General features: G+C 47.0%; 1 protein-coding gene across 20 annotated transcripts; it reads right to left on the bottom strand.

The window, feature by feature from the left end:
* On the bottom strand, window positions 1-26,589 carry Ccdc69 (coiled-coil domain containing 69). Of its 20 annotated transcripts, none has more exons than XM_087573600.1 (8): window positions 26,464-26,589; window positions 10,970-11,054; window positions 5,296-5,369; window positions 3,104-3,205; window positions 2,550-2,669; window positions 2,342-2,434; window positions 1,439-1,521; window positions 1-838 (listed from the first exon to the last, which is right to left on the bottom strand). In XM_087573600.1, exons 1-8 carry the CDS (start codon window positions 26,509-26,511, stop codon window positions 757-759), a joined length of 687 nt encoding a protein of 228 aa, XP_087429726.1. In that variant the 5' UTR covers window positions 26,512-26,589; the 3' UTR covers window positions 1-756. The 20 variants fall into 20 exon arrangements, 15 of the variants coding, with proteins under 15 accessions (XP_087429726.1, XP_087429725.1, XP_087429729.1 ...); XM_087573599.1 differs by having other exon boundaries at window positions 1,424-1,521; XM_087573603.1 differs by lacking the exon at window positions 2,342-2,434 and adding an exon at window positions 12,682-12,848 and having other exon boundaries at window positions 1,424-1,521; window positions 26,441-26,589.
* Between the last annotated feature and the right edge of the window lie 1,240 nt (window positions 26,590-27,829).

Here is a 27,829-nt window from a genome sequence, read left to right on the forward strand (position 1 = left end):
TGAAAAGGACATGAAAAATAGAGTTTTATTTTAACAAAAAAAAATTAATTTTCACATTAAAACCTTAGATAAATATACTTAAATATAGTAACAGTGCTTAGCTCTATAGCAGATTCAACCCCTTATGGGTGTGGTAGTACATGCCCATGTTCCCAGCACTCAGGAGGCTGAGGCAGAGTGACTTTGAGTTCAAGATTAGGCTATGTGTTAAGACCCCTCTCATTAAAAACAATACTGTGTTCCTTTTTCTTGGATTGTGTCTTTTACCGTTTTTTCTCTGAGTCAGAGTTATGGGTGTGGCACTAAGAACTTGATAGGTTGGTGATTTGTCAGCAAAGGTGATGGTCTGGGATTGGGACTGCCCCTCTTTGTCCCATGGTACAAATGGCTCCAGCTGCCATGGGAGACGTCTTGAATGCTCTCATGAGGACAGAGCAAAGGGACGGAGATAACTACCTGCTTGTTCCCTGGGCCGACTAAGGAAAGGCACTTTGAGGGGTGGTCTTGGTGCCCCAAGCTTCCCCACCAGCTTTGTAGGAGCTCTCCCCACCCCCACCCCCCACCTCATCCATCCTGGGAGAAGAATGGAGTGGCTTTTGCTCTCTTTTCCACAGAGTCTTTGGAGGGAGCAGTGAGTCTCAGAACCATGGTAGGCCCAGTCCCTGCTCCTTCCTTTACACTGAGGGCAGAGGCCTTTGAAGTGTATCAGAGGGCGAGGTAAGATGGAGGAGGTGCTGGCCTCTAGTACTCAGATATTCAGTGGCTTCTCCGTCTGTTGCAGCAGTGGCCATTCTGTGACTCCTTTTCGAGGTCCTGAAGTAGGTCTTTCCGGAGCTGCCTGTGGTACAGACAGAGCAAGGGTTGCCTGATGGAGCAACTATTACTTGAACTAACCGGTTCCCTCAGGAAGCCTTCCTGAGGGGGAGTCATCATCATCTCTCTCTCTCCAAGGTGTTTCCCCCAACCCCAGCTGCCTGTCTGTATGTGAGGGGTGATTTTCTCTGTGGTTCAAGTGTCAACTCCTCACAGGTCAGAGCTCTGGGTGGCTCCAGGTTGAGCCTCCCTGCCTAGCTGGGTCACCTTGGGTGGCACGGAGTTTCGGTTTCTTCACTAGCAAATGGGCATCCAGAGGAGGATTCCACCAGAAAATATGTCACGCATTCAACAGCCCATGACACGGGATAATCAACTTACAAATCCTCAGGACCGATTTGTTCCGCGCATGCCTGCTTAGGTAGACTGTTTCCTGTTTCCTGTTTCTCATGTTGAAACACTGGGCTTCCCGACTCCCAAGGAAAGAGGAGTCACGTTCCCAAGACAGGTCCTGGGGCCACTTGTCGATCCAGCCCCCAGACTCTACCAGGTCCCTCCCAGCTGGAAGTTTTGGCCAAAGGAATGGGATGGGAGGAAGGCAGACAGCTACCTTGACATGGCCAACCTGTTCCTAGCTTGGAATTGTAGGTCCTCAACCTCCTGCTGCAGGGTGGTGTTTTTCAGCGCTAAGATCAGATTTTTTTCTTTCTGTAACAAACCAAGGAGCTTGGAATGGAGTGGCTCACTCACTCTCGGCACAGTGGGCGTTACCACCTCTCCCCTGGACACTGATTCATTCCAGATGAGCATTCCACTTTATGGAGCAAGAAGCCAACTGGAAACAAGGTCAGAGTTAAGATGGACTGTCCACTTGGCTTTTGCTACTGTAGAGGGTTAAAAGCAAAAAAAAAACCAGGGCTGGTGAGATGGCTCAATCAGACCTGGAGAGATGGCTCAGTGGCTAAGAATGCTGGCTACTCATGAAGAGGACCCCGGGTTCATGTGGCGCACAGACATACATGTGGGCAAAGTGTTCACACACACAAAATAAAAATAAACCTTAAATAATTCTTTAAAAAGGGTTTTAAAAAGAGGTGGCTGGGGACAAAGGGTGTTTCTTGCCAAGCTGGACAATCTGAGTTCAATCCCAGCAACTAGCATGGTGAAAGGAGAAAAGTTACTCCTGCAAGTTGTCATCTGACTTCCTCTACATGTATGCCATGGCAAACACACACCCACTCATACATACACAAAGTCTATCAATCAATCTATCAATCTATCTATCTATCTATCTATCTATCTATCTATCTATCTATCTATCTATCTATCTATCTACCTACCTATCTATCTATCTACCAACCAACTAAATAAAAACCCAAACAAACCAAATCCACATTTGACAGATCCTAAGAGTAATGCTGGCCCAGGGTTCTGAGACCTCATTTCTGGGTCTTCAAATGGAACCCTAGCTCCCCAGTTCACCGTTACTAAGTCTAGCCTCTTTGTCTGCCTGGCCTGTGGGCCTCACCTCCTTTCTTAGCCTCTGCCTGCAGTGTGATGGCTGCCACCCTTCCTGAGGAGCTAGGCTGCTGGCGCCCAGTACTGCTCTAGTTGCAGCAACCTGAGGGCCCAAGAAATGACAGGAGTCAGGTGACTGACTCCTTCAGGAGTGGCAGAGCCAAGCTGGCAGGGGAGGGATGAGGGATGGGGGTGGGGTGGGGGGCCCCAGCACTGACCAGCATCTCCAGGAGGAAGAGCTGCTTCTCGAGCTCATGAATTCGCTCATTCTTCATCTCAATAACATGGTGCAGACTCTCCAGCTCTTGCTCCCAGAACGGGCCAGGGCTCCCATAATCCTAGAGAAGGACACCAAAGGGCCCCATCAATCAGTGTGGAGTGACCTGGGTCCTCTCTGTTCCCCAACCTCCCAGAAGCTCACTGCATTGGTCTTGTGTGATTTCATGGACATGCTGCATTTATTTCTCGGATCTCCTCCCAGGGACACTCTCTGAGGCATGTGCCTGGTGGGCACACAGCTGTAGTTTGGGAGGCTGACATGCTACCCCCCTGTGTCAGGTTGGCTAGTTGCCCCAAGTTCTCTCTGGACCCTATATAGAGCTGTGTGCTCTACCATCTGTCTGCCTCTCTTAGTGTGAATTGAGGAACCTCATGCTTCTGGGCTCTTGCGAAAGGGAAGTTGTCAGGTTTGAGGCTTGCCCTCTAGGGTTGTGCCTGCCCATGACCTTCCCATAGCATCAAGAATAAAGGTCTGCCAGTGTTCTATACCTACCTGGATGTGGTTTCTATAGAGTCGGCTAAGGATGGACCCGTCCACCTTGTTCATCTTGGCTTGTCTGGCCTCTTGTGGTGGGACATGAATTGCACACGTGTTCTGGGGAAGGGAGCAGGAGGGAGATAGCAAAGAGTCTGGCCTGTCAAGGTAATTCTTACTATACCAGTAAAAAACAGGAGGGCTAAAATTCTTCATTGTGATTCTGGCCTACACCATATACTGCACAGCAGAGCAGGCTGAATCCATTGCATCTAAGTCTTGAAACACTCCTGGACCACCTCTCACTGTAGAGCTTTTAATGGCACATGTGATGGTTGATACTGATTGATGACTTTACAAGATCTAGAGTCAACAAGAGACAAACCTCTGGGCATGCCTTTAAGAATGTTTCTAGATCAGGTTAACTGAGATGGAAGAACCACTTTTTAATTTTTTTTTTTTTGAATCTGAGTGGCACCATGCCATGGGCCAGCATCAAGGACTGAATAAAGAGGGCAGAGCAAGCTGTGCACCAGTGTTTGTCACTCTCTGCTGGGTGCAACTCGACCAGCTGCCACATCTTCCCACCATAATGAAATTACTCAAACCATGAGCCAACATGAACACTTCCTTCCTAAAGGTGCTTTTGGTTAGGTATTTAATTGGAGTAGTAAGAAAAGTTAACTCTAACTAATACTGATCCCTAAACTCTTGGGGTGACCAATGTCAACTTATATCCAAAGCCCAGTCATGTCAAGCTCTACTTGTCTATGCAGTGGCTCAGCATCACACCCTACCCCAATCTCAGGGCATGCTCTCTCTCTATGCCTTTCCTCTGACAGAGATCTCCTCAGCCATTCTCCTTGTGGCAGAGTCCTACCTCTTCCTATGCTCCCAGGCTCAGTCCTACCATATGGCCCTTGCCACACACACTCCCCCCTTCCACACCCCTGGCCTCCTGGCCTTCCTTAGACAACTTGTTTCTTCCCCTTCCTCCATGCTTTTGAGCAAGTCGCTTGATACTGCTTAGGACTTTCTTTCTGTGATTCCTCACTGAAGCATCCCAAGCATCTTCCAGGTAGACTTCACCCCTCTGGGAAGTCTCAAAATGCCTTCAGTCCGTGCCATCTCCAAAATCCTCCTGACAGTCCTTGGAAAGTGCTCTACTTCCCTCTCTGTTGCTATGGGATAAAACACCCCAACACAAAGCAACTCAGGGGCAAAAGAGGACTCATTTCAGCTGGAGTCCTGTCCATCATTGTGGGGAAGCCAACCTCCCCACAGGCAGGAACTTTAAACAGCCACACCACAATCACAGTAAATAAATGGACACACAGAGAAATGAGTGTATACTTGGTCACTTGCTTGCTTGGTTGTGCTCAGTGTGACCTCCCCACCCTGGCATAGTTCTGGACCCCTCTGAATTCCCTGGGGGTTGGGTGTTGTCCACAACAGGCTGGTCTTCCCAGTTAGCTTAATTGAGACAATACCCGACAGGACAATTGTCAGTGCAGACAATTACTCATTAAGACTTCCTTCCCGGGCTGGAGAGATGGCTCAGCGGTTAAGAGCGTCCGACCGCTCTTCCAGAGGTCATGAGTTCAATTCCCAGCAACCACATGGTGGCTCACAACCATCTGTAAAGAGATCTGATGCCCTCTTCTGGTGTATCTGAAGACAGCTACAGTGTACTTATATATAATAAATAAATAAATTAAAAAAAAAAAGACTTCCTTCCCACGCTATTCTAGGTTATGTCAAGTTGACAATTAAGAAGAAAGCTGATGGGTTGGAGATATGGCTCAACACCGCCTTCTCTTCCAGAGGACCTCAGTTCAGTTCCCGGCACTCACATGATGGCTGCCTATAGCTCTTTCCAGACAGACAAGTGATGCATGGACATACTTACAGACAAAAACATAAACATAAAATGACATAATGATAAAATTAATTAGTAACCCCTCCCCCAAAACACCCAAAGCAGATAACCACCACAGAGAAGGAGGCCAATCTTACTTGCAAGCCAAGGCCCCTTAACCAACTATCTGGTCATCACATCAAAGGGCCAGGACACATGGAAAGCAAGTGCTTCAGTTCCCTATAATCTAGGCATCATTTTTGGTTACTTGGGGTGTGTGTGTGTGTGTGGCATACATGGCTTCCTTGTCATTTCTCCATCTCCCACACCCAAATGGCCAGACCCTTCTCACCTGCAATGAGGCTTTGGCCTCTAGGACGCAGTCACTAAGAGCATCTTTCTCCTGTGCATTCGATGTCTGCTGGACTGTGAAGAAAGGAGAGCTCTATAAACTCACTTTCCCCCAAAGCCTCTGCCTAGTTCTTCTAGTATAGAAGGTTCTGATGATCACAGAGGGCTCACAGGACCCAGGAGCTGAGCAATCGTCTTCTTCATCTTTCTCTTTCCCACGCTGGCTCATGAGCTGTGCTGGCTAGAGTTTATTGTCAACTGGATACAGTCCAGAGCCACTTAAGAAGGGGGAACCTGGGGCTGGAAAGAGAGCTCAGCAGTTAAGAGCACTGACTGCTCTTCTAGAGGTCCTGAGTTCAATTCCCAGCAACCACATGGTGGCTCACAACCATCTGTAATGGGATCAGATGCCCTCTTCTGGTGTAGCTGAGGACGGTGACAGTGTGCTTATATAAAATAAATAAATCTTTAAGAGAGAGAGAGAGAGAGAGAGAGAGAGAGAGAGAGAGAGAGCGAGCCTCAAATGAGGAATTGGCAGGATCACATTGGCTTGTGAGTAAATCTGCAGAGCACTGACTTCCAATCGATGTGGGAGGGTTCAGCCCACTGTGGTAGGGCAGGTGGTAAGAAATTAGCTAAGCACAGGTAAGTGAGGGCCAGTGAGCAGGCTAGCAATCAGCATTTTTCCAGAGATCCTGTCTCCAGGTTCCTGCCTTGAGTTCCTGCCTGACTTCTCTCAATGATGGGAGTGTGACCTAGAAATTTAAGCCAATATAAACCCCTTTCTCTCCAATCTGCTCCTGGTGAAAGCATTTCATCCCAGCTATGGAAAGAACGCAGGACTGGAGATAGAGAAAACATTTGTAGTGCTTAACAAATCCCTGGGAAACAGAAACATCTCCTCCTGGGAGAGAGTGATCCCCACCAGAGCAGGAGGGCACTATACTCCTGAAGCTCAGGTGCAAAGACCCTGTAGCAGGCATAATGGCATCCTGCTGCAGCAGGCCAGGGGAAAGGTGTACACTTGAGGCTGGGTCATGGAATCACAAAAAGGACAGAGCACCTGTGGCAGGAATCCCCAAAGTTCTGCCTCCTCTTCTTCAAGACGGAGAGACTGTTAGAGGATGATAGCAAGTGACTCAAAGTCATTACCCTCAGCTGTGAAGTGGGACGAAGAAGTTCTACCTGGTTGTCTGTAAGGGCAGGATCCAGGGGAAAGAGACTGGGTCTTCTCAGGTAGGCAGCACAGAGTGCTGGAGATCAGCCCATCCCACAATGGGTCTGGTTAAGACTTACCACTCCCCTTTCCCACAGACCCCATTGGGACCCCATCTTAATCTGACTGATCGTTCAGAAATAGCCAATCAATGACCAGGCAGTGAAATGTAACAGAGGTGATGGGAAGAGGGAATTAATTACAGCCCAAGGCCTGGGCCATAGAGAGCCGCATCATAGGAGAGAGAGCTCATAGCCAGATACGGTGGCTCATACCTATAATCCCAGTAGTTGGAAGGCTGAGATAGGGGGATCACCAGAAGTTCAAAGCTAGCCTAGGTTGTAGAGACTGTAATGGTTTGCATATGTTTAGCCAAGGGAGTGGCATTATTAGAAGGTGGGGCCTTGTTGGAGTAGGTGTGTCACTGTGGGGGTGGGTTTGGAGACCCTCCTCCGAGCTGCCTGAGGATGCCCAGTCTGTTCCTGGCTTCATTCGGATGAAGATGGAGAATTCTTAGCACAGCCTGCACCGTGCCTGCCTGGATGCTGCTACACTTTCACCTTGGTGATAACGGACTGAACCTTTGAACCTGTGAGCTAGCCCCAATTAAATGTTGTCATTTATAAGACTTGCCTTGGTGATGGTGTCTGTTCACAGCAGTAAAACCCAAACTAAGACAGAAACCTTGTCTCAAAAAAACAAAACAAAATGAAACAGACCCCAAACGAACCCAAACCTAACCCAACCAATCAACCAAACAAAAAAAACCAAAACCAGGTAGTAACACCCATCTTTTATCCCAGTGCTTAGGAGGGTAAGTCAGGAGGTTCTCAAGGAGTTTGAGGCTAGCCTGGTTTACATAGAAGTTCCAGGTCAGCTAAGGCTACACAGTGAGATCCACCTCAAACAATGATACCAACCAACAGCAACAAAAAATGCCATTGCTTGGGTTAAGTAAGGCCTCCCTATGATGATCTTAGTTTGATACCCAAGACCCAAGAACTGACTCCCACAAGGAGTCCTCGGACCTCCACATAACACATGTGCTGTGGTATGCACTCACCTACACACACACACACACACACACACACACACACACACACACACACACTACTTTATGGGGGGGGGAAAGAAAGCAGAAAAATAGGACGAAATTCTGACTACCAGGAAGATTAAATTGGCATGCTCCTGGTTTCATAGTGGGTCACTTGGCATCTGTATATTTATTGTACTAAATATTATTAAACCAGTGTCCACAGATTTTCCCATGTAGGTAGAGAAGGTGGATCTTAGACACTGACCAGATGCTGAACTTAATGTTCAGCTGCCCTCCAGGGGTTCAAATTCTATTGCCAAACATTCTGTGGCAATATTACAATGTTTCAAGGGTTTGAAACTTGTTCAGACCTCTGTCCTAGTTACTATGTTTCTGGGAAGAAGGATTGAATGCCAAAGGGGAAGCAAATCTTCATGAAAAGGTCCACTTTTAAGGACCAAATCTAGATTTCTAGACTTCCTGAACTGAGCAAACACACAGGGGTTATTGTCTAAACTTGCTTTTCCCATCAGACATGGCCTTACCTTGTAGCCATGCTGGCTTTAATTTCCCTGTCATCCTTCGGCTTCAGCTTCCTGAGTGCTGGATTATGGTAGCCTTCATTTTTGTAGCTATTCTTGGTAACATGCTTGCTACATTGTTAAATGAAAAAAAACAAGGGCTAGAGGGAGGCTCAGGGTCAAGAGCATCTGCTGCTCTTACAGAGGACCAGAGTTCAGTGAGCACAAGTCACAATCTTCTGTAATTCCAGCTGCAGGGAATCTGATGCCCTCTTTTTGCCTCTGAGGGTACTGCATGCACATGGGTCTACACACATACATATACACAAATATTTTAAAGAACAAGATATAAAATTTATACACGGATGCTGTATGACCACGAAAGTTTACAAAGGAAGCAATTTGGAGCCAGGTATGTGGCAGGCAGATCTCTGCCAGTTCAAGGCTAGCCTGGTCTACATAGTGAGTTCTAGGACTTGTTTAGACTTCTGTCCTAGTTACAATGTTTCCAGTTACTATGTAGCCAGAGCTACATAGCAAGACCTTGTCTTGAAAAAAAAACAAAAATAATAATTCTGGAATTATTATTCTGTATATTTTCAATGTCAATTTTAATGCTGTTAAAACATACATAACTTTCCTAAAGTATCTATATAAATGCTAACAGTATACAAAAATATGTCAACCAATTAGTAGTTATAGAAATGCAGATCAAAAGTTCAATAAACTAGGCATGGTGTTATGCTTCTGTCACTCCAATACTTAGGAGGCTGAAACTAGGCTGGTTGGCTTAGTGATATCCAGTCTTAAAAGCAAACACATTGGCTGGGTGTGGTAGCACATGCCTTTAATTCCAACACTCAGGAGGCTGAGGCAGGAGAATCATTGCAAGCTGCAAGTCAGGCTGGGCAATTAGTAAGTTCCAGGCCAGCCAGGGTTACACAGTGAGATTAATGTCTCAAACAATAGCAAACGAACAAGAAAACCAAACCAAACAAGACACGCATAATGAGATGCCACTTTGTGCTCACCACAGTGATGACAGAAATGGGCAAACAATACACATTCACAAGGCTGGGGAGCCACTGGGACCTTTACACCTTACTGGGAAGAGCATGAAGTAGGATAGCTGCTATGGGAAAATAGTTTGGGAGTTTCTCTGAAGGTTAAGTATAGAAATATCACATTTTCCTTCTACATGTAAAGAGAGATGAAATTAAAAAAACACCCGTTGAAGTAAGTACTTGAGCTAGTGGTACCATTCATAGTGGCTGGAGGTAAAGACAGCTTGAATATCTATGATGAATAAGTAAAGTATGGTACATCCATTCAGTGGAGTATTAGTCAGCCATAAAAAAGAAATGGAGTCCAGATGTATGTTGTAACATGAAAGCATCTTGTTGGGTGAAGTAAGCTAGGCTGTCTAATGTCATTTATATGAGTCTGATGCCATGAAATCAGAGAACAGGTTAGCAGTTGCCAAAGGCTGGTGGGAAGATGAGGAGTGACTACTGCTGGGTGTTTCTTTTTGGGGTGAGGAGGAGAATGTTCTTGAACTGAGTAGTAGTAGTAATGATTGCATTTGCAATGCACTTAGTGGATTGTAAGTGTGCTTAATGTCACCAGTGTCACACATACCAATGTTGTATGTGTGTTTTGCCAATCTGGAAAAATAAGTATACATGAACTTGGTCATTTTAATTGTAAGTTATTTAAAAACTATTAATGTGACAAAAACTCTATTTAATTAAAAAAAACCCTTAGTTTTTAGTGTCTGTGTGTGTATGTGTGTGTGTATGTGTGTGTGTGTGTGTGTGTGTGTGTGTGTGTGTGTGTCCGTCCGTCCATCTGTCTGTCTGTGTGTGGGTTTATGTATATAACTGCAATACCTGTGGAAGCCACAAGAGGGCCCTCAGAATTGGAGTTACAGGTGGTTGTAAACTTACAGATGTGGGTACTCAGGTCCTCTGGGAGAGTAAGATACAGTATCAACTGCTGAGCCATCACTCCAGGTTTTGCTTCATTGTTTTAAAGACCAGTTTTTGCTGTGTCTCTCAGTTGGCTTGTAACTCACCATGTTGCCCAGACTGGCTTCAAACTTCACTGGCCTCTTACCTTTAGCCTCGTGTGTAATGGAATCACATGGTCATGAGCCATGCCTGACTATCCTAGACATAATTTCGTTTATGTTTGTGTGTGTACATGGTGAGTGTAGTGTGTGCATGTATATGTGTATGTGTTGAGCACAGACACACGCAGAGGTCAGAGACTAACCAGATGCTGACCTTGTGTGCCACTGCATACAGTAGGTTAGCTGGCCAGTGAGATTCTGGGGATTCTCTTGTCTCCGCCCCCATCTCACCATATGAGAGCAGAATGGACGCACACACTGTGGCCCATCTTTACATGGGTTCTGGGGATCTGAACTCCAGTCCTGGCACTTGTGCTACACACATTTTACCCACTGAACTGCCTTCCCAGCCTCATCCTAGCCATAACTTTTAGGTACCATCATTGTATGAACTGAAGGTGGTTGTAAGAAAGTGAACATTTGTATAGGTTTTCTAGATCCTGATCCCTTCCCTTTTTGAGACATGGTTTGGGGTAGCCTAAACTGACCTGCGCTTTGTGTGTAAAATAGATTTGCCTTGAGTTCCTGACTCTCCTGTTGCTACCATTTCCCAGCTCCTGGGATTATCGATGTATGCTGGTATGCCCCACGTAAGGTGGGTAGACTTCCTCAAGATGCTTTTAAAAGGAAAGAAGAATGGGTGTGAGGGGGAGGATGCTCAAATAAAGGAAAGCAAGGCATGGTGACAGAATGTCAAAGGCACATCCCAAGGAAAATTCCATCACCCCCTCTGAATCCGAAAGGAGCTGCCGGGGCCTCTCCACTTCTCACCTTGCCCAGTCTCCTCATGCCTTCCTTCCAGGATCCTTCCCTCTTTGTCCAGTGTCTCCAGAAGTTCTGTCTGTGTCTCTTCCACCTAGAGTGAAGAGTAGGTCAGGCTTGAGATCGGACGGGCTAAAGCACACCGTCTCTCAACAGCCTACTACATACAGCCTGGGGCTCCTTGGAACTGGGTGATTAGTACCCCACCTCCTCTATGACTGAGGGGAAAGACGGTGAGGCAGGGCAGAAGCCATCTGAGACATAGCAAGCCTAAGAGGTCCTGTCATCCTAAGGTGCAGAGAAGTTACCAGAAGACTGCCTAGGTAGAAAGGTCCTAGGAGTCTTGTATTGCTGATGTTTCTTCCACAGGGCAGGACTGGCCTCTGCGGGTCTACGTGAAGCACCCTGTTTTTCATGCTGCTTCAAGTTCTAAAAGTTACAAGTCACTTCTGCCTCTTGTTCTCAAGTCCCTCATCTGGGGTCCCACGAGTCAGGTCCCTGGAGTGCCTACAGAGATTGGAGAATAGTGGCACCGTCTCTCCAGGCTGACCACTTGCAGCTAGTCTCACTGTCTCACAACTGAGACGTGTGGCAGATCCACTGCACTCTGAGAAGGGCGAGAGTCAGATGATAGAGTTTATCACAACTGTCCCAGAAGAGCCTGTGTGTTCAGGGGGAGCTCCATTCCCCTCCAGCACTAGTGCTCCGTCATACAAGAGAGTCCACAGTTAAGGATTCTGTAGGTCGGTGGTGGGACCAGCAACATCAGGACAGTTATGTTATCAAAACACACTGCAGTCCTAGAGAGGCGCACATCTGACTCACCATTGTAGAAGAAGCGAGCTTCTGGTAAGTTCATCTAAGCAAACAATATTTTGATGCATTCTGCAGGTCATGAGTCCCTGCCTTCCTGGCGCTATCTGAGGCAACACTCTCTCCTTGTGTACAGTTCCCTGAGATGTGTTTGCCTAAACCAACAGAGCCCAAAAGACATTCTTTTAAGAGTCTTCATGGGACTGGAAAGATGGCTCAGTGGCTAAGAGTCCTCCCTGCTCTTCCAGAGGTCCTGAGTTCTATTCCCAGCACCCAACACCCAACCCTGGTAGCTCGAATCCTCCTGTATCTCCACTGCAGGGGATCTGATCCCCTCTTCTTGCCTATGCACGTGCATGGGAGCACGCGTGTGAAAATAAATCTTATTAGTATTATTTTTTTTTTTTGGTGTGTACGGGTTATGTGAAGGTCAGAGGTGCCAGCCCTCACCTGCCACCTGGTTTGAGACAGGGTCTTATCTTATCTCTGCTGCATCCTCCAAGCTGGCTGGCCCGTAAGATCCCAGAATTTCTCCTGTCGTCTCTCATCTCACTATAGGAGTGGTGAGATGACAGATGTGTGCCACCAAGTCTGTCCTTATGTGGTTTCTGAACTCAGGTCCTCACGATTGCGTGGCAGATGCCTTATCCGTCGAGTCCTTTCCCCAGCCCCTTACTTTAGACTTTAAAATATCATTCACTGGGCTATAAGATGGTTCCATGGTTACAGTCTCCTGCCTCTAAACCTGACAACCCGAGTTTGGCCCCGGGACCCACACATGGAGGAAGGAGAAGCCTGACTCTTGCAGGTCGTGGTCTGATTTCACATGTGCAGTGCAGCATGCACCCCTTCCCATACACAAATAAAACATCGTTAAAATAAAATCACTTTAATTTATTTGTGCGCACCTGTGTACGTATGAGTGTGCACATAGGAATCAAATAGCTTGTGGAATGGCTTTTCTTCCCTTATCCCTTGGCCTCTGGGAACCAAACTCAGGTCTTCAGCCTTGGCAGCAGAATCTTCACACACTGTGTTTTCTCATTGGCTCCCACAATTCTTTCAAAAAGCTACCCTGGGAAGTTAGGGAGATGGCTCAGTGGTTAAGAGCACTGACTGCTCTTCCAGAGAACCTGAGTTCAATTTCTAGCATCTGCTTGGCAATTCCTGGGGATTGGAAGCCCTCTTCTGGCCTCCGTGGGCACCCATAAGCATGAGAGCATCTCTCCCACGCCCAACGCCCCAGATAAAAACAAAAATAAACATTTTTTAAAGCCACCCATTTAAAGCCAGATATGTAATCCCGGTACTGGGATAGTAGAGACAGGAGGTCCAGAAGTTCAAAGTCAACTTTGGTAGCACAGTGAGTTTGAGCCTAGGGTACATGAGACCCTCTCAAAGCAACAAACAAACAAACAAACAAACAAACAGAAGCCATCCAATGTAATGAAACAATCGGTTTCGAACTATGCAGCTTCATCTGCAGAGATTCAAAACTTCAGAACTTTGAAGACTGATTCTGGGTATATTTCCTATGTACAGTTAAAGACGTCAGGCTAGATACTGTTAAGAAAACAAATGTACACCTGCCTAAGCTTTTCCTTACTGCTTCCACAGCAAGGGAGGAAACTGAGGCAGAAGGGAGAGAAAGGGCGGGAGAATGAGCTAGGAAGAGGGAACAGGAATTGCTGGGCCTGGCTGCTTGAGTTGGCTTTACTCTGAATTTCCTGTACCACTTTTCCTCATGATCCTCGACCTTGACCCCTGATTCACGCAGCCCGATCATTGTATGAGACTTCGTTTGTGCTTCATTTCTAGATAATTTTTCAAGCCTTTGTCAGTGCATAAGGACCTCTGATCTCATACGTATCATCTATTCTGGATAGACTTAAAAATCCCTCCTAACATCTCCCGGCATGCCAGACAAGTGTTTTTACCAGTGAGCTACACCCCAAAAGTGTTTCGCAAAAATCACTGGACACTTTATTTAGCAACTGTGGGCATGTGTTTCTCTCACACATGTGTGAAGGCCAGAGGTCAACCTGTACAAGCCAGTTCTCTCCCTCCACTATGTGAGTCCTAGGGGTTGAACTCAGATCATCAAGTGCCCTTATACCCAGAATGTTTATTTTTATTATTTATGTGTGTGAATGTGTGTGTGTGTGTGTGTGTGTGTGTGTGTGTGTGTGTGTGTAAACTGCATGCATACGGGTGCTTCTTAGGACCAGAAGAAGGTATTTTATTCCCAGGAGCTGGAGTTACTGACAGATGTTAGCTGGCAAATCATCTCTGTAGCCCCCATGCATTTTTTTTAAGATATGGTCTCATTAGATGCTGAAAAGCCTTTGATAAAATCCAACATCCCTTCATGACCAAAGTCTTGGAAAAATCAGGGACACAAAGGGATACACAATAAAGGCAAAATATAGCAAGCCAATAGCCAACATCACATTAAATGGAGAGAAACTCAAAGCAATTCTACTAAAATCAGGAACAAGACAAGGCTGCCCACTCTCTCCATATCTATTTAATACTGTACCTGAAGTTCTAGCTAGAGCAATAAGGCAACTAAAGGAGACCGCAGGATACAAATTGGAATGGAAGTCAAAATATTGCTTTTGCAGATGATATGATAGTATGCAGAAGTGACCCCAAAGATTTTACTTGGAACTCCTAGCTGATAAACACCTTCAGTGAAGTAGCTGGATACGAGATGAACTGACAAAAACAACAACAAAAATCAGCAGCCTTCCTGTATACAAAAGAGAAACAGGCTGAGAAAGAAGTCAGGGCAACAACACCCTTCACAATAGACACAAACAATATAAAATAATCGTAGTGTGACTCTAACCAAGCAATGGAAAGACCTGTGTGACAAGAACTTCAAGTTTTTGAAGAAAGAAATTGGAGAAGGTATCAGAAGCTGGAAAGACTTCCCATGCTCATGGATCAGTAGGATTAACATAGTCAAAGTGGCCAAACTGCCAAAAGCAACCCACAGATTCAGTGCAATCCCCATAAAAATTCCAACACACTTCCCTACAGACCTTGAAAAAAACAATACTCAACTTCATATGGAAAGAAAAAAAAAAAAAAAACCAACCCAGGATAGCTAAAACGATTAAACAATTCCGTATAATAAAAAGAACTTCTAGAAGGTAATACCACCCCTGATTTCTATAGTAAAAAAAAATCCCACATGGTATTGGCATAAAACTGACAAGCTAAGCAGTGGAATCGAAGTTTACATACATTGGGGACGCCACTCCAGCTATAAGAGCTTCAACCTGCAGTCTGCCCCGCCTATAAAATATGTCGGAATAAAGGTGGCACACGAATTGTGGGGGTGGCTAGCCAATGACTTGTCTAGCTCAAGACCCTTGTCATGAGAAGGGGTCTACCCCAACACTGCCTGGAGGGACAGGACCCAGAGGCTGGATAGCCCAGAGACCTAGGATAGAACCAAACAGGACTGGCAAAAAAAAAAAAAAAGTCAATGAGCTGATTCCTAATGATCACAATAATATTCTGCCATACTCAGAGATTGATGTCTAGCCCAGTTGTCATCAGAGAAGCTCCACTGAGTAACAGATGGAAACAGATGCAGAGACTCACGGCCGCACATTAGGCAGAGCTCGGGGAGAGGAAGGATTGTAGGAGCCAGAGGGGTCAAGGACAACACAAGAAAACCCACAGAACGGGGGTTGGGGATTTAGCTCAGTGGTAGAGCGCTTGCCTAGGAAGCGCAAGGCCCTGGGTTTGGTCCCCAGCTCCGAAAAAAAAAAAAAAACCCATAGAACCTGGGCCAATAGGGCTCACAGAGACTGAACTGACAACCAGGCAGCCTGCATGGGACTGACCCTTTGCACATATGTTATAGTTTTATAGCTTGGTCTTCTTGTGGGATTCCTAACAGTGGGAGCAGGGGCTGTCTCTTGTCTCTTAAGACTGCTTTGTAGCCCTTTTCCTCCTGCTGGGTTCCTCCTAAGGCCTCACCCAGCTTTAATATGAGGGGAGATGCCTACTCTTACTGAAACTTGATAGGCCATGTTTGGTTTATATCTATGGGAGCCTGCCCTTTTTTGAAGAGGAGAAATAGATTGGGGGGTGTAGAGGAAAGAGGGACTGGGAGTAGAGGAGGGAGGGGGAACTGCAGTCTGGATATAATATATGAGAGACAAATACATTTAAAAAAAAAGATATGGTCTCTTGTAGCTCAGGTTGGTCCGAAACTCATGATCCTCCTGCCTCTGCCTCTCAGGTCTTCACTGGTGAATGCCACCAGGCTCAACTGTAGTTGTATTTAACGTCTGATCTTTTGTCTCAGCCAGAAGAGATTAATTGGTGTGGCCATACCCACATGGCAAAAGGGTTTCAAACCAAACACTCACTGTGTGCCTTCTTCAAATGTGTAGGTGTCATCATAGGTCATGCAGTGAGGTAGGGAGATGGAGTGGCTGTGCCTTTAAATCATGCCAGGCCCCTGCTTCCACTAAGAGACCTTTAGGGTCTTGAACCAACTACTACAGATTAGCAGGAAGGCAACGGGCCAGAAGTGGTGTGTCTGGAAGTGATTCTTTCTCTCGCAGTTCATCCTCGAGTTCAACAAGCCAATCCAGTCATGCTGTGGGTGTGGAGAGCATTGAATCCCTTGGCACCAATGACTGGATCTTGTCATTACTGCTCTTAGTGAGATGGGCCAGTGTGCCCCAAAACAAATGCCCCAAGGGTGTGGGCTCCTTTCTTTTTTAAAAAAAAATACATGTTTTTATTTTTATTTGTGTGTGTGTGTGTGTGTGTGTGTGTGTGTGTGTGTGCGTGCGTGCATGAACATGTGTGTATGCCACAGTGCATGTGTGGAGAACAGAGGACAACTTTGGGGAGTCAGTTCTCTCCACCAGGGGTCCTTGGAGTCATTAGTTTTGGAGGCAAACACCTTTACCTCCTAAACCTTCTCACCAGCCTCAAAGGCTCATTTCTTTCTTAAAAAATTTTTAATTAAAATAGTGATTTATTTACCTATTTATCTATTTAATATGTATGAGTGTTTTGAAGGTTCTGGAACTTGAACCCACATCCTCTGGAAGAGTAGTCAGTACTCTTAACCACTGAGCCATCTCTCTAGCCCCAAAGGTTTTCTTCTTGGTAAAGGGATTGTGAGATGTTTATAAAAATAGCCAAAGTAGGGCAGGTGAGATGACTTAGTGGGTAAGGAGTTTGCTACCAAACCGAACAACTGAATCCAATTCCCAGGACCCACACGATGGAAGGAGAGAACTGATTGTCATATGATGTCTTCCGTACTGCACTTGAGTGTCATGTGTACACATATATACACACACACTCACACACACATTCTCACGCTCACACTCACTCGCACACAGAGAATAAACAAACAGTATTGTGAAGCTCTGGTTATGTCAAACAAGGAAACTGAGGCATTTCAAATTAGGTTGCACCTTGACAGGGTGGTGTTGCAGGCCTATAATCCCAGCACACAGGAGGCTAAAGTAGGGGAATTGCAGGTTCCAGGCCAACATGAATTACATGGAGAGTTTGAAACAAAAACAGGACGAACTCAGAGGTGGGGAGAGGCTTGCAGTTAAGAGTACTTGCTGCTCTTCCGGAGGACCAGATTTCAGTTCCCAGTACCCACATCGAGTGGCTCACAATTGTCCGTTACTCTAGCACTAGGGAATCTGACACTCTCTTCTGGTTTCTATGTTCCCTGCACTCATGTGGCATTCACTTCTATAGACATACACTTATAAAAATAAATCTTAAAAATGAACCCCCACAAGCCAGGCAGTGGTGGTGCACGCCTTTAATCCCAGCGCTCGGAAGGCAAAGGCAGGGGGATGTCCTCTGTGAGTTCAAGGCTAGAACAGCCAGGGCTACACAGTGACACTGTCACAAAACGAAACAAAACAAAAAACAAACAAGAAAGGAAGAGAGAGAGAGAGAGAGAGAGAGAGAGAGAGAGAGAACAAAAGGCATAGTCATATGCTCCAGTCAGAGCAGATCCACAAAGACAAAGACTGTGTAGAGTTAAGCGATGATGAAGGCTGAGGTTCTAGATACACCAAGCTCTGAGTTCAAACCCTAAACTCAGCACTGTGTTACCACACGAGCTCCCAGACCTCAGTTCCCTCAGAACAGTAGAAAGCGCCTACACTGACTAGCTCAGTCAACCAAAGAGCTAGCCTCAGGCTCAGGAAGTTCTTGCTGTGTGTCTGAGAAACATGGCAGGAACAGGCCCTGCAGAGCTGTGGCAGACCTCTCAGTCTGCCTCAGATTCTCCCTCTCTGCAGAGTGACACCCAGGTTCCCCACAGTCAGTTCCTCCCCCCTCCCCTACCCCCCCCCCTTTGCATTCCTGGGACACTGGGAATTCAGCCCAGAGCCTTGTACATTGTCAGGCACTTTGCCACTGAACTACATCACACTTGAGGGCCCTGACACTTTCTCATACTTAAGCATTAATTCACAGTGCAATTTTTTCCCCAGTTAACACAGGAGTCAGCATTTGCTGAGGGAGTGACGGAGAATACAGAAAAACGTTAAAAGTAAGATCCTGTGATCCACGGATAAGCCTGGAATATGGCAGCGTATACGATATACCTACCTGCATAACCACATTTGGAACTAGGATATTATGTATGGTCTCTAATGTCTTAATTTCTCAGATATTATGCATATAATATATATTCATATATTTTATTATATATTCATTGGCCTGCAAATGTTGTAACTATAGTGACTTAAATAAAATATCCTGGGTAACTTAGTTTTTAATCTTTTTTTTTTTTTTTTTTTTTTTCCCGGAGCTGGGGACCGAACCCAGGCCCTTGGCGCTTCCTAGGCAAGCGCTCTACCACTGAGCTAAATCCCCAACCCCTAGTTTTTAATCTTAATGTGAGGCATCTAGGTTGTTTCTTTCTTTAAAAATTCTTTTCTAGGAGCTGGAGAGATGGCTCAGCAGTTTAAAGCACTGGCTGTTCTTCCAGAGGACCTGGGTTTGATTTTTAGCATTCACATAGTTTTTCACAACCATTTGTAACTCCATCTCCTGGAGAAGCCAACATCCTCTTCTCAACTTTTTGGGCACCAGGCAAACATGTACACACATACACATACATACATGCAGGCAAAGCACCCATATACATAAAATAAATAATGTAAAACCTTTAAACATGCGCATATTAGTGTTTGCCTGCATAGACGTCTGTGCACCATGCAAGTGTCTGGTGCCTAAAGAGGCCAGCACAGGGCATCGGATGCCCTGAAATTGAAGTTACAGATGGTCGTAAGCCACCAGACAAGTGCTAGGAATCAAACTTGGTTTCTCTGGAAGAGTGCTCTCACCAGTGAGCTATCTCTTCAGCCCTTTATACCCGTTTTTTGATCTTTTTGCTTTGTTTTGTTTTAAAGCGGGATCTCGAGTAGCTCAGACTGGCCTTGAACTTGCTGGGTAGCTGACGATGAACTTGTATACGTGATCCTCCTGCCTCCACCTCCCAAGTGCTGGGATTACAAGTGTGAACTGTGAAGTCCAATTTTCTTCCTTCTTTTCTTCTTATTTCCTCTCTTTCTTTCTAGGGCTGGCCTGGAACTCACTGTGTAGATCAGGTTTGCCTCACTCACAGACATCCACCTGCTTGTGCTGGGTATAAAATGCCACCACCTCTGACATTATTTTTGTTTTTGTTTTTAAATGTGTTTTATTTTTAAGTGTGTGTGTGTGTGTGTGTGTGTGTGTGTGTGTGTGTGTGTGTGTTAGTATGTGGATGTGAGTGCATGTATCCATGGGTACCAGAAGAGGGTAAAGGATCTCCTGGCTCTAACTGGAGTTACAGGCAGTTGAGAGCTTGGAAGAGCAGTGCATGCTTTCAATCACTGAGCCATCTCTCCAGCCCCTCTATTTCTATTTTTAATGGTCAAATTATGTTCTATGAATACAGTGGTTTTAAAGGCTTGAGCAAGGCTGGGGCATGGTTCAATGGCAGAGATTGTGCAAGGCCCAGAGTCCAGCCATTTTTTAAGTGACTTTTCTCATTGTTGTAACTAAAAACACACACACACACACACACACACACACACACACACACACACACACACACACAAGAAGCAACATAACATTGGGATGATAGAGTTCCAGAGCCACAGCCCATTTGGGCAAGAAAGGCACCATGGCAGGAGCCTGGGACGAATGGTTCCATTGCTTCTGAAATTAGGAAGCAGACATTTGGACCATAGGAAACCCAAGAGCCCTCCTGGGCTTGGTATGTTATAGATGGAGATCAAGTGAGGTCATCTTATTATCCCATCCACCATCAATCTTGTCCTGTGTTTGCGTTGAACAGGGAGGGGGTTGGAGGTTTGACATACCTGGATGTTCAAGCATCACAGAAGAAGTATGTCTGGAGTAGAGGATAGGGGGAGGTACTTGCTTATCTGGAATCCTTCATACCACCCTGCCTCCCAGCAGCCCAGGTCAGAATATACAGACAGACAAATGCCCAGGGCAGTGCTTCTCAACTTTCCTAACGCTGCAACCTATAGAGTGTAGTCTATGCTAAACCAGCTAGGCACTGGTAATGGCGGTCTGGCCAACCCCCAGTGGCCAGCCCCAAGCAGAGGTCTTGCCCTGGTTCTCACAGTGAGCTGCTGCCAAGCCCCTGTCACTTCCCAGGCCATCCATCACCTGTGGGTAGCCTGTAGAAAGCCAGCTGCTGCTCCCACTTCCCCTTGACAGCACCAGAGACTCACAATAACTAGCCAGATTTATAACCTTAAATCTCCAACCCCAAAATGCTCACACAAAGAACACAAAACTCAATTGCTATAAATTTAAGCTGGACACCTAGATCGGGCAAATGTACCCTACATTACTCTATTTCCCATCTACGAAATCCCCAGTTACTTATGGCTACTAGGGCCACGGGGTTCTGGTTCGGCATCTCCTTCTGGTCCCATCTTGTCTCTCCTGTCTCTTCCTCTGTCTCTCCTTCCATTGTCCAATCAAAGGCTCTACCCTTATCCGACCAACTAAGATTTCAAGGCACTCTTGAGGGAGTAGAACACACAAACAGCAATCTACAGGAGCAGCAACCCTTTACTAAAGTTCTTCATGTCAGGGCGACCTTCCCCAGCCATAAAATTATTTTTTGTTGGCACTTCATGACTGTAATTTTGTTACAGTTAGGAATTGTAATGTAAATGTCAGTGTTTTCTGATGGTCTCAGGTGTCTCTGGTGAAAACATTGGTTGTGCCCAGAGGGGTTACGACCCACAGGTTGAGAACCCCTCCCCTAGGAGGAGAGGATGCCAGCACAACTGCCACCTCCTATGAGTGTGCTCCCTGGTCCCTGCACACAGGGAGAAGTCCTTTCATTAAACACGAAGAAGATCATTTTGCAGGGCATTTGCAATTGGAAAATGTAGAAGCCAGCACAAAGGACAGGCATGGTACTCCAATGGGCAGATAGCACACATCTTAGAGAAGTAGAGCTGGAAGTGTCAGCCAAGGCAGGAGGGTCTCATGTTCTAGAACAACGGGGGTGACATAGTGAGACTCCGTGTGTGAGACTCTCTTGGAATATAACAGTGGCCAACGCACTCACTGAACAGTGGGAAGAGCATAAGAGCCCAGAAGGAAAGAGTTGAGGAGTGGGCCACACCCCAGGTCCTAAGAGGTGTTCCACACATCCTGGGAAGACGGTTCACAGTGCTGACGATGGGACCTTGAGGATGGAAAGCTAAATCCTCATGAGGTATCAGTCTGAACGGTGGTCACTCAGCGTTATAGCATGTGAGCCTACGATTCTAAGGTAGGCTTTGCTTAGCGTTTGCTTGTTTGTTTGTTTGTTTGTTTGTTTTTGAGACAGTATCTCATGTAGACCAGGCTAGCCGCCAACTTGCTTTATAGTAAGGATGAATTCTTGATCTTCTTGCCCGCTAGTACTCCTCCAGTGCTGTGACCATTGCCATATACCACCATGCCTGCTCACCACGAGCTTCAGCCATTGTAAATTTGAGGCTCCCCGACATCTCCTTTCCAGGCAGATTGCAGGTTTCTTTTCATTGTAGGATCTATGAACACACATGTCAGGGGTAGTCTCGAACACCCAAAGATGCACAAGTTGGGGTCAAACAGCTCTCCTGTACAACTAACAGCATGTTAGGCTGTAGTTGCAGACTCTACGAGCTGACAGGAAGCATAGGCTCAAGCATAACACCCACAGACCAAGGCAAATGTGGGTGCATTTACATGAGGCTGGGGTGGGGTAGGCTCTGAGGGAGAGATTCTAACTTCCTGTAAGTTCAACCACAAATTTAAGAAGCAAAACTAAGGACGTGTATGAGCTCAGAAGGCATAACACCAAAGGTGGTGTGTGTGTGTGTGTGTGTGTGTGTGTGTGTGTGTGTGTGTGTGTGTGTGTGTGTGTGTCTCAATGGCAATGATTCTTAGGAATTTTTTTTCCTGAGTCAGGTTGTTACACAGTATAGCCCAGGCTGCCCTCAAAATCTTTTTTATATGGCTGTTTGTTTTTCGAGATAGGGTTTCCTCTGTGTAGCCCTGGATGTTCTAGAACTCATTCTGTACTCCAGGCTGGCCTCAAACTCAGAGATTCACCGACCTTTGCCTCCCATGCATCACCACATCCAGTTCTGTGCAGTCCTGGGGATGGAACCCAGAGACCTGTCAGCTCTAAGTAAGCACTCTCTCTGATGAGCTGCAGCCCCAGGCCCTAACTCCCAGGAAGCTTTCTGGTGCATTCTAAGCTGAGAGGTTTAACTGTACAACGCAGAAATGTGGCTGAACCTCGTGAGTCTTTCAGATTACTCTGTGTATGGGAGCTTGCATGGATCCATCCAGAGATGACTTATGAAGCATCATTTTCTGGGTTAAAAACATTAGCTCAGAGGTCGTGTGAGGGCCAGTGCTACTGTGATGGCTGGAGCAGGGGCCATGTGCATCCTAGTATGATGTGTCTCTGCTGGCTGGGGCAGAAGGTACAGCAACGGCTGCGGCATGATCAGGCAGGCAGCTCTTCTCACGCTCCCTGACTAGTATGTCTTTGGCAACCCCAGGGAAAAGGTCAAATGTGCCTGGGACGCCCACCCCCCGTGCATGACACAATTATCCAGCGATAGTCTCATCCCTTCGAGTCCCAGCCAAGGGACCACTGCTTACTCAACTCTTTCTGATCTAGGGGCAAAGTCACTGCGACTCAGGTTAGGAGGAAAACACAGGAAGTTCATAAGTGTCAAAGGTGGAGGGCTACAAACGACCAATGCACACACACGAACTGGCTCAACAGGAAAGACAATGGCCAGGACCTTAGGCGGCCATTAAAAAAAGTTTCCACAGGTTGTTTCATGTGGGAAAATGCAGCCTGTAGAGCCATACACACCAGAAGACAGCCATAGGCAATGTAGTCTCGGATTTAGGGTTGCAGAGACAGCGAAGTGGTTAAGAGCACTTGCTGGCTTTCCAGAGAACTGGAGTTCAGTTCCCAGTATTCATGTTGGACAGCTCACAGTCTTCTATAACTACAGCTCCTGGGGACCTGATAGTCGTGTGTGCAGAGTGCTGGGATTCAAGGCATGTGCCCCTACCACCCGGGTTGTTGGTTTCTTTTTTAAAAAGCAAAGCAAAACAAGAGAAAGCTTTCTTATTAATCCTTTGAGAATTTCATCCACTGCATTTTGCAGAGGCTCTTTCCGACTGGTGAGCTTAGAAGCAGTTTCCAAGTTTCTTCCTATCTTTCTAAGTTTTTAAACTTGCTACTGAAGTGCAGTGATTAGATTTCCCAAACGGACTAGTAAATGTGGGGCTTCTATAACCTCTGCTAGTCTTACTCAAATGGCATCTGGCCTCTGCTTGAACCCCTCTAGTAATGAGGAACTCACTACCCTCCCTCCCTCCCTCCCTCCCTCCCTTCCTTCCTTCCTTCCTTCCTTCCTTCCTTCCTTCCTTCCTTCCTTCCTTCCTTCCTTCCTCTGTCTGTCTGTCTGTCTGTCTGTCTTTCAACTACTTCCACACAAGAAATGGAAATCTGACTCCCCTTTAGCTTTTCCCAGTGACCAAGATCCTACATCCTAGCTCAGCACCCACTGAGCTACATCCCCAGCCCCTGTCCCCAGGATATCAGTCTGTCCTGTCCTGAGAGAGCAGTGACCTAGCCCCAGGCTAGGCCTCTTGGGAAGGTCTAGAGTGTTTGGTTATCCAAGCCACAGAGCACAGAGGTCATCAGATCCTTGGGTCAGTGCAATAGAGGTACTAGGGGGATCCTTGACCTAGAGATACTGTCCCAAGCCTGGGGGTGTGGTTCTTGTAAAGGCTCAGCTGTCTTCACTGCTGCTGGCCACCTCACTCTGCACAAGCCTCATATCCTGGCCTTTCTGCAGCCCAGACTTCCCTTAAGCCCTTAGCTTTTATGGGGGGGGGCTGCTGCCAAACTCCCCACCCAAGAAGCCTTCCTCGCAGTCCAGAGAGGCTCTTCTGTGGCATGTCAGGCTAAACCCTGGCCTGGCTCCCAGTTGGCTTTCATTGCATTCCTAAGCACCCACTACATGTGATGCACATGGGGGGTCGGAGTGGGAAGTGGAAGGTAAGATGGCCATACACACACACAAACACACACACACACACACACACACACACACACACACACACACACACACACACATGCTCTCTATGTAGTCCTGACTGTCCTGGTACTTGGTATGTAGACCAGGCTGTCCTCAAACTCACAAAGACTCACCTACCTTGGCCTCCTGAGTTCTGGGATTAAAGTTGTGTGCCACCATACACAGCAAGTCTTCTATATTTTTTAATTAAGAAACACATTAAAAAATTTATATGTATAGGTGTTTTGCTTGCATGTGTCTGTATGTCCCACGCATGCTGGTTGCACAGAGTCCAGAAGGTGTTGGCTCTCATGGTACTGAAACTTCAGATGGTTGTGAGCTGTCATGTGGGTATTGGGAATTGAACCTGGGTCCTCTGGGAGAACAGCCAACGCTTTCAACCACTAAGCCATCTCTCCAGCCCCTTATCCTTCTCCTGGCAGTCATCCTACCATTCAGCTCTCATATCCTCTCTGAGCCTTAGAGTCTGCACCTGTAATGGGGGAAGCTTCATTCCACAGCTCAATATGGTTCCCAGGGCCTTCCTGACACAGAAGAGGAAGTGAAAATACTTAGGGAGTGTCATCATTGTGGTTTGACTCTTGTGACCCCGAACCTCTATTCTAGAGTCCCATCTCCCAGGGGTATTGGCAGGCTGTGAAGATATACTGGGTGCTCATGGCTTGACACCTGCATTGGAAATTAAGCAAAAACACCAACTAGGAGGGTTAGGAACAGGTGGAAACTTAGCCAAAAGGCAGCCCATTGCCTTGCTAACAGACACTATGAGCAAAGTCACACAGGTCTAAGGCAGACATGCTAGACTGTTTGAGGCAGCAAAAGTGAAGGGCTTTGCAACTATCAAGAAGTTACTAGAAGACAGGTATGGTAGGCAGGCCTATAATTTCAACATTGGGGAGGCTAATTAAAATTGAAAGTTTGGGGCTAACCTAGGCTACATATTGAGACCTTGTCTAAAAAACCTAGACAAAAACATCCAGCCTGCTGTGATGGGGCATGGTAATCACAGCATTGGAGAGGCAAGTGCAAGGCAGCTTTGGGTACACATTAAGTTTGAGGACAGCCTGGGCTACTCAAGACCCTGTCTCAAAAAGTGGGGGTGGGGGAGAAAACACACACACACACACACACACACACACACACACAAAGTTAGGGACAGGTAAACAGAGATAACAGGGAGACTAATGAGCTTAAGTTCATTGCAAAATTAATCATTTTCACAGTGGGGACTGATTAAGTTCACGGGCTGTTCATCCCCACCAGGAGTAGAGAGACTGACAGAACAAACGACTAGAACTCCAAGGTCCCTGTTCCCTTCTCTGGGCCTCTTGCTGTCCTCAGTGTTCCCAGGCTCTGACCTCCTGACGCTTTTCAGACCTCAAGGCGCAGAAACCTGAGTCAGTCTCTTGGGCTCTAACCTAGCTTCAGGGCCCTGGGGGGAGGGACAGGAAGGGAGGAGAGAGCTGCAGGAGACTACAAATCGACTCCCTCTTTGGCCCCTCCCAGTTACCCTAAGAGCAGCCCACGCACGGTTCTGAGACCGCAGGAAGCCCTGACCCTCTTCCTAGGCTCTACAGGGTGCCGTGATCCCAGGCGAAACTTGTTAAAGAAGCAAGCTGTGTCTAGTAGCCGTTGAGCATACCGGGGTGCTTGTCTCCAACAGGTCTCAGGTGATGCTGGCGCCGTATGGCTGTGGACCACTCAGAGACTGCCGGCCTTAGACCTTACCTCAAGGCTCAGAAAGGTTAAGAGTCTCGTCCTCCGCCATACAGTGACGGCCCCTACACTGAAGGCCACCTGCCACAGACACACCAGTCATCTCCCCGCGGGGACAGCAGGGTCAGCTGCAGTTTTATCTGGGACTGAGTGTGTTAACTTGGCTGCTGGCTGCCGAGTTGGCTCGACACGGGCGGGGACAGAGCACCCCCCTTCCCTGCACCCCGGTCTCCGTGCCTGCCCCCCTCCGACTGTTGTCCATCTGCCGTCCCTCTGAGCGCCCCCCGAGGCAGACCTCCGTGTGCGGGCTCCCGGTACCTTCTCCGCGCGCTTGCCGCGGCTGTGCCGGCTGTGCCTGCAGCCCATCCTGATTCGTGCGTCCTGCCGGCTGTGACTCTCAATCGCCCGGAGCTGCAGCCGCGCCGGCTGCGCGCCTTAAATGCCGGAAGAGCAGGGCCTGCGCGGGGCCCCGAGCAGAGCCGGGGCCGGGCCAGGGCAGGTGCCAGCGGCGCTCCACACCAGAAGTACCTGAGGCCTGGGCAGGAGAGATCCCCAGGAGCCACAGATGGTTCTCAGGACCCTCTGATGAGGAAGAGCTGAGAGGGAAAAGAACGAAAACAATTAAACCAGGCGTTGTGGCACACATCTGTAATCCCAGTTCTGGGGAGGGGGAGGGAGAAGGATCACAAGTTCGAGGACAGTCTGAGGCATATAGGGGGCGTTGAGGCCAGGCTGGGGTACTTGGTAACCTGTTACTCAAAGCAAACGGGTTGGAGAAAGATCTTAGCAGTTAAGGGTTTTTTTCTGCTCTTCCAGAAATCTAGGGTTCAACTCCAAGCACCCTCATCAGGTGGCTCACAGATGCCTGCAACCCCAGTTCCAGAGCTTTTACTCTCTGAAGGCACTAAGGATGAGTGTCTATAACCCCAGAACTCAGGAGGCTGAGGCTGGAACAATTAGTATGAGTTTCAGGCCTAGGCTACAGAGTAAGACCTTATCTCAAAAACAAAACCAGCCAAAGGTTCAGGGGGAAAGGCAGTTGCCTCTGAATCTGACCTGAGCTCCATCCCCAGGACCCACTCGGTAGAAGGAGAAAATGTACATGCACACCAAGGCACACACACATCATTCCCTGTACATGAATAAATCTATTTTTAAGCTGAAAAAGTCAATCCATTTGTAGTTCCAGGACTTGGGAGGCTGAAGTAAAAGGACAGCCACAAGTTGGAAGTCAGTCTAGGCTACAGAGTGAGACCTTGTCGCAAAGAAAATTAATTGGTTCAGTGAGTAAAGGTACTTGCTACTAAGCCGATGACCTGAGTTCAATTCCCAGGACACACATTGTGCAAAAAGAAAGCCAACTCCTGAAATTTGTCCTCTGATCTCCACATGTGGGCCATATGTTCTCGTTCTCTCTCTCTCTCTCTCTCTCTCTCTCTCTCTCTCTCTCTCTCTCTCTCCTTTTCCCTCTCCCTTCCCCTCCCCCCTCTATCTAAACAAATAAATAAATGGACTAAAAGTATTCTTCAAAGAGCGACAATGCCGATAGTAAGGCCCAGACCGAGATCGAATGCTCCACTAGACCTGGCTTTTGGAACACCCCTGCAAATAAATGACACCCACTTTCAATGTAAGGCTTCCACAAGGCTGGGGCAATAGCTTTTCCCAGCTCACAAGACCTGAG

Source organism: Rattus norvegicus, chromosome 10 (genome assembly GCF_021556685.1).
Source record: "Rattus norvegicus strain SHRSP/BbbUtx chromosome 10, alternate assembly SHRSP_T2T, whole genome shotgun sequence".
Taxonomy (NCBI): Eukaryota; Metazoa; Chordata; class Mammalia; order Rodentia; family Muridae; genus Rattus; species Rattus norvegicus.